At 51.2% G+C, this 6,148-nt stretch overlaps 1 protein-coding gene across 1 annotated transcript in view; it reads left to right on the top strand.

The window, feature by feature from the left end:
• Srp68 (signal recognition particle 68) overlaps positions 1-2,472 on the top strand; it is a 31,313-nt gene extending 28,841 nt beyond the window's left edge. Inside the window, 3 exon segments of the mRNA XM_013347638.2 lie at positions 116-191; positions 593-645; positions 1,223-2,472. Coding sequence (XP_013203092.1) covers positions 116-191; positions 593-645; positions 1,223-1,450 — 357 coding nt within the window. The 3' untranslated portion in view covers positions 1,451-2,472.
• Positions 2,473-6,148: the final 3,676 nt, after the last annotated feature.

Here is a 6,148-nt window from a genome sequence, read left to right as displayed (position 1 = left end):
AAAAAAAAAAAAAAAAAAAAGTCTCACAGAGCCCCAGTGGGGTCACCTAGCACAGGCTCATGAGGCTGCTGCTCCGCCTGGCCTGCTGGTGAGTGTGTGTTGTCTGTTACTGCAGGACCTGCCTGATGTGCAAGAGCTCATCACTCAAGTGCGATCGGAGAAGTGCTCACTGCAGGCTGCAGCCATCCTGGGTGAGCCGCCCCAGACTTCTGTCGCTCTTCCTCCACACCCACACCACTGGTTTACCATAGAAAGCATTGTTTGGGTTACTCTCTTAAGACTGCTATTTCCTGGCCTTATTGTCTACCACACGAGGCACTGACTGTGCAGAGGGATTGGAAAAGCCCGGTCGCTGCCCCTCTCTTCAGCATCTTCCAAACCCCACAGCTCCTAGGGATTAACCACAGTGGATCTGGGCTTTGTCGCTGTTTATTCCCCTTCTTCAACCAGGAGGGAAGCCTCACTCTCTCTCTGTCCCTGCTGACGGGCTTTGCTCGGTATTTAGAGCCATGCTCACCACCATGGTGGAAAGCCTTATGTGGCAAGCATGTGCGGAGTCCCCATCCTTACTGAATCCCTGTGAACTTTTCAGATGCAAATGACTCCCATCAAGCAGAGCCCTCTTCTCAAGTCAAAGACAATAAGGTAAGGCAGCTGTGGCATTTGGGGAGTAGGAGGACACTCCACCCCGATTCTAGGCACCCCCAATTCTTCCCTTTTCTTGTACAGATGACTCAGATGCCTTGCTAGTTGTCCCCAAGGAAGCAGAGGACAGACTTGCCTCAGTGTCAGTAAATAATGAAAGTTGGGAGCATGTGGCTGGAGAGAGAGCAGTCAAGAGCACTTGTTGCTCTTGCAGGCCCCCAGGTTTGATTCCATGCAGCCATGTGAAGGTTCATAACCATCCCTAACTTCAGTTCCAGGGGAGCTAAAGCCCTCTTCTGACTTCTGCAGACACTAGGCATGTGGGTGGTATGTTCAGGCAAAACATTCATACATACAAGAAAGAAGCAAAAATAATAATAGTAACAATAATACAAGGTAAGTTAGGAGCATGCTATGTAGGCATCAGGCATGTGTTCACATGTGCCATATAAACTGAGACTGAAAGAGAGCACATGTAAGCTGCGTGCCCAGCACATGCGTGCCCAGCACATGCGTGCCCAGCACAGTAAGCATACCACTGTGGGCCTTCTGATGGACATTCCGATCTGTCTTCCAGCCTCTGGTTGAACGGTTTGAGACCTTTTGCCTGGACCCTTCCCTTGTCACCAAGCAAGCCAACCTCGTGCACTTCCCACCAGGATTCCAGCCCATCCCTTGCAAGCCTTTGTTCTTTGACCTGGCCCTCAACCATGTGGCCTTCCCACCTCTTGAGGACAAGTTGGAGCAGAAGACCAAGAGTGGCCTCACAGGATACATCAAGGGCATCTTTGGATTCAGGAGCTAACCAGGCTCTTCCTCGGGGGCAGGGAGGCCCTGACTTACTCTATTGTGAGACAGACCCAGCGAGTTCCATGGCATTAAATCCAGGTCTGCAAATGGCTGGCGGGCAGAGCTCAGCATCTCAGCCCTGAGTCCCTACATCTTGTGTGTTTGTGACTTACTTTCATAACCTGTCATCTGCTGGGCCCAGAGTCAGGGTCTCTGTCCCCTGTGCCTCCTGGAGACTGCTGCTGTCCTGGCCCTTGTAAGCCATGGCTGATCACTTTTGGTCAATGTGTTTGGGGGTTCTGTACCAGACTCTGGGGGTCTTGGGAGTGTTTGTCCTCGGTCCTCAGTCCCATGGATTTGAAACAAACTCCTCCTTTCTGTGAGCATCCAGAATTCCCTGAAGTCTGTCAGTGACTGAAACATGGGCAGTGTACCCCAGGATTACGGTCAGCCTTACCCCTCCTCCGAGAACAAGCAGAGCTCTCTATTTTTAACTATGTTACCCGTAAACAATGAAACCAAATCTTCTATTAAAAGACAAAGATGATGGAGACTGTGCCCATTCTTTCCATGTCTTCCCTCAGCGGCCGCGAGGGCAGGTGCATCCTGCCTGGCCAGCCCAGCTGCTGTCAGAGCGCCCATCTGTGAGTGCAGATGCCATCCCATATCCATCCTCTTCCTCCATACCCCGTCGCTGTTTTCTGTGGACATACTTTTCTCTAATTTCTGCTACGGCATCAGTAATGGACATCCCAACAAGCGGTGTAAGAAAGAATAAACCTCTCGAGTCCCTTTGGAGAGCAAAGGTTCTTTGTTCTACCGTGGAGAGGGGGGAATCCGCCAGGAATGAAATGTTGGCTCCATGTGGTTCAGACCAGAACACGCTGGATGGAGTGAGGGCAGACTGTATCCCAGCATGCAGACCTCCATACCAGGTGGAGGAAACATGCCGGGGTTCCCTGAGACGCTCTAGGCAATTGCTTGGGCATCAGGGAGCCTCAAAGCTGTTTATTACATATAATTTTGTCTGTTCTGGGACTCAGATTATTTTTTTGTTTTGAAGTTTAACTATCTGCTTGTGATTTAAGAATTTCCTTTGTCCCTCTTGCCTCCCTCCCTTCCCTGGCTCTGAAGATAGAGCAAGATGGCTGACAAGAGCTGACAGCTGGCTTTAGTGCAACGAGGGGGGGGTGCCAGGTCATATCATTTTCTTTGGGGATTGGTGATGGAGCCCAGGTCCTGCACACACTGGGTCTGCCCTACTTCTTGGTGCTGCAGCAGCAAAGGCCGTGGCCATGGCTCTGTGTTGGAGGGAGGGGCCCGCTCAGCCCCGAAATAACCACACAGAAACTGTATTAATTAAATCACTGCTTGGCCCATTAGCTCTAGCTTCTTATTGGCTAACTCTTACATCTTAATTTAACCCATCGCCATTAACCTGTGCATCATCAAGTTTCAGTGCGTTTGTCTCCAGCAGCAGCTCCATGGCTTCTCTCTGACTCCGCCTCCTTTCTCCCAGCATTCAGTTTAGTCCCCCCCGCATCTAGCTCTGTCCCCCTACAGCTCTGTTATAGGCCTAGAGCAGTTCCTTTATTAACCAGTGATATTCACAGTATACAGAGGGGATCCCACATCAGCTCTGCATTTGCCTGCATGCATCCTCTGCCCCTTAGACTTATTCTCTGCTCCAAGGCCCTGTTGTGCAGGAAGCCTTCAGCCCATTTTGTGCCAGTGTCTACGCACCATGGGGGACAGAGTTGAAGAGTCTTTGCTGTGACTCGGTTTTCCTCATCTTCCTAGGAAGGGGGTTCTCTGTCTCGTTCTCACCCTGCAGCCCCTCTCGTTCTCCAGCACTGCCCCATGGGCGTCCACACCCCCAGTGGTAGAGAGAGAGGCGCGCACACACACTATTCTGGGGGTGCTCTTCAGGATGCTTCAGTGGTTTTTCCTTCCAGTGTCTCTGCCTTCAGCTCCCTGAAAAACACTGGCCATTGCCAACCTCATGCTGACCATGACATAATGATGTAGAAGATTGCTTTTGGGACACTGTATTTATGTAAGAAAACGGGCTTGGCGGGGGTCAGAACTGAGGTCTCTAGCTCATAAATTTTTCATATTGGCAGGACTCATGGACATTCATGCAGATTGAGTCACAGTAATTGAGTCACAGTCCTTAGGCCCAGGAAGTGGGCCCTGTTCTGTTGTGGCTCACTTCCCTTCCTAAAAGGACTCCTGTCCCTGTCTGTCTTTCATCTTCCTGATTGACAGGGGACTCCAGGGATAAGCTAGTCCTGCGGTGTTTGTTTTTTGTGGGTTTTTTTTTTGGGTGTGTGTGTGTGTGTGTGTGTGTGTGTGTGTGTGTGTGTGTGTGTTCCAAGACAGGGTTTCCCTATAGCTTTGGAGTCTGTCAAGAGTAAATTTTTGGAACCCCTGCTTGCAGTAAGACACTGCCAGGCTTGACTCCAGTGTCCTTGCCCTGCTAGCGACTGAGCCTCATACCCGGGCAGTGAGGTGACAGCCCGTGATGACCAAGCAGTCCTTGTCTCACAGTGGCCCTGGACTGCAGGAAGTGCTTCTTCCTAAAAGCTGGGTGCTGGCTTCACCCTGTTCAGGAGAGAAGGGCCCTGCTCACTGTCATCCGCCATGACGGCACGCCATTAATTACACAGATCAGCCAGTCGCTCGCAGGATTCTACGCAGCCCCTTGCTCTCTGCGGCCCCGAGAGCTCAGCACCTTCTGAGGGCAGAGAAAATACCCAAAGATAGCAAAGCTATGTGCTGCTTCTGACTTATTTTTATTTTGAAGACAGTTGTTGCTATGAAGGAGACGGAAAGCAGATTGAGCTGCAGAATTTATGGGGTGCCCCAAAGCACGAGAGGATAAACTGAGAGCTGCCTGTACCCTGACGGCGCCGATTGGAACAATCCAAACTGCTCTTCTTTTAGCCTTAGACACACTTGCCCGGTGGCTGCCAGAGGTCTGCAGAGCCTGGAAACATCTGTGGTCAGGGGCACTCGTGGGTAGGCGGGAAGCCCAGCTGTCCCCGTGTGTGTGAGGGCTCAAATGTCTACAGGGGGATTGTTAATGTGTGGTTTCCAAAACTAATCTCAAATGACAATTTAAATTGATTTCCTCTTATCAGGAGGGGTGCTCACATTCCGTGGTGTGGGTGTGGAGGTCAGAGGCAACTTTCAAGGGTCCTCTCCGTCTACCGTGGGCTACTGCCCTGGGCACTGTGGTTGGGTGAAGCTTGGCAGCCCTGGCTTCTAGTCACTTGGTGTAGAAGGCCCTGAGCGAAGAGCCACAGCGCCCTCCACGCGGTCCTGGTGCTGTCTCGGTCAGGGGGGCTGCGCCACCCTCTGTTCCTCCCCAGGCAGCCCTTCCTCTGGCATTCCACTTTATCAGACACCCCGCCAAAAGAACCTCCCCCAGACAGCCCTGCAGATTCCTGTGGCCCAACCTTGTGCATCTGATGGATGACGGATGGAAGGAGGCTTCTCCCAACTCCCCCACCCAGCTGTCCTCTCTAGGCCCAGTTGGAGGACTTGGTAGGCGGCTCCTCTATTCCTCATTGGGGCAAGGAGCATAACATAACGGAAGGAAGTCATTCAGGTTATTCAAGGGTCAGAGGGCAGATCCTGTGCAAACTAAGGACCATTTCCTACTTCCAGGGAAAAGAAGATTGCCTCCATCTTCTTCCAGGGTACGAGGTCCTCAGAAGGAGCCCCTGAGCTGGAAGAGGCTTGAGCCCTGGTGTCTTTGCCAAGTACCCCATCAGGGCCTGGCTGCACTTGTACTTAGCTGTGCTGTGTGGTTCCCGGTCTGCTCAGCCCTCCTCAGACCCCATAGGCCCCGTAGCTGGTGTTGCAGACTGGGGGCGTGAGCACACCACCACCAAAGTCACAGGGAGAGGGCTGGAACACTCTGGTAATCAGCTGATCTCCAACCTCTGGATCCACAGAGGAGGAAGCAGGGCAAGGGACAGGGAGGACCAGAAGCCATGACCTACAGGGGTGGAAGTGGACACCTGCTCGTAGTCATACCTACGCTTCTGAGTCTTTTTGTTCTTGTTTCTTTCTCGGTTTTAGAGAGGGTCTTGGCATGAAGCCCAGGCTGTCCTAGAACTCACTACGTAGACCAGCTTGGCCTCAAAGTCCACATCAATCCCCCTGCCTCTGCTTCAATGGTACAGGGATGTATTCCTGGCTTGTGCTATAGAATTTTTGTTTTGTGGTGGTCATGGAGGCCTGACTGGCTTTGAAGTTGTTACATAGCTGAACTTTGAACCTTGAACCCCTGACCTTGTACTGGGGTAACAAGCCTTGTCAATACACCTACCTGTATCCCAGAGAATTCCGATGGGAGCCACAGATGCAAGCCTCACCTGGATTAGTGAGTTCACTAAAACCATGTTGTAAATGTTAACTTGACTTGTGAAATAACTAGGCCAGCTTGAAGATAAACAATTATATTTTTACTTTTTATAAGGGGAAACTCACGCCATGAGAATGGGAAGTCCAAGTTCCGCTGTGTCCCGTGGCAATCAGCCAGTGAGTGTGAGTACCTGGTCCGTCCCAGTTCTTCTTCCCTGGGCTCCAGGTAGCCACACCTTAATTAGGTTCCACTTCTTAGAGGTGATTGGTTAACAAAGCTTCCCCCATCACCGTGTATTTATTTATTTTAAATTTTATTTTATTTTATTTTAGGTTTTTC

This window comes from Microtus ochrogaster, chromosome 7 (assembly GCF_000317375.1).
Source record: "Microtus ochrogaster isolate Prairie Vole_2 chromosome 7, MicOch1.0, whole genome shotgun sequence".
NCBI lineage: Eukaryota > Metazoa > Chordata > Mammalia > Rodentia > Cricetidae > Microtus > Microtus ochrogaster.
The sequence above is the reverse complement of the archived record's forward strand: the minus strand, read 5'-3'. Positions and strand labels throughout refer to the sequence as shown.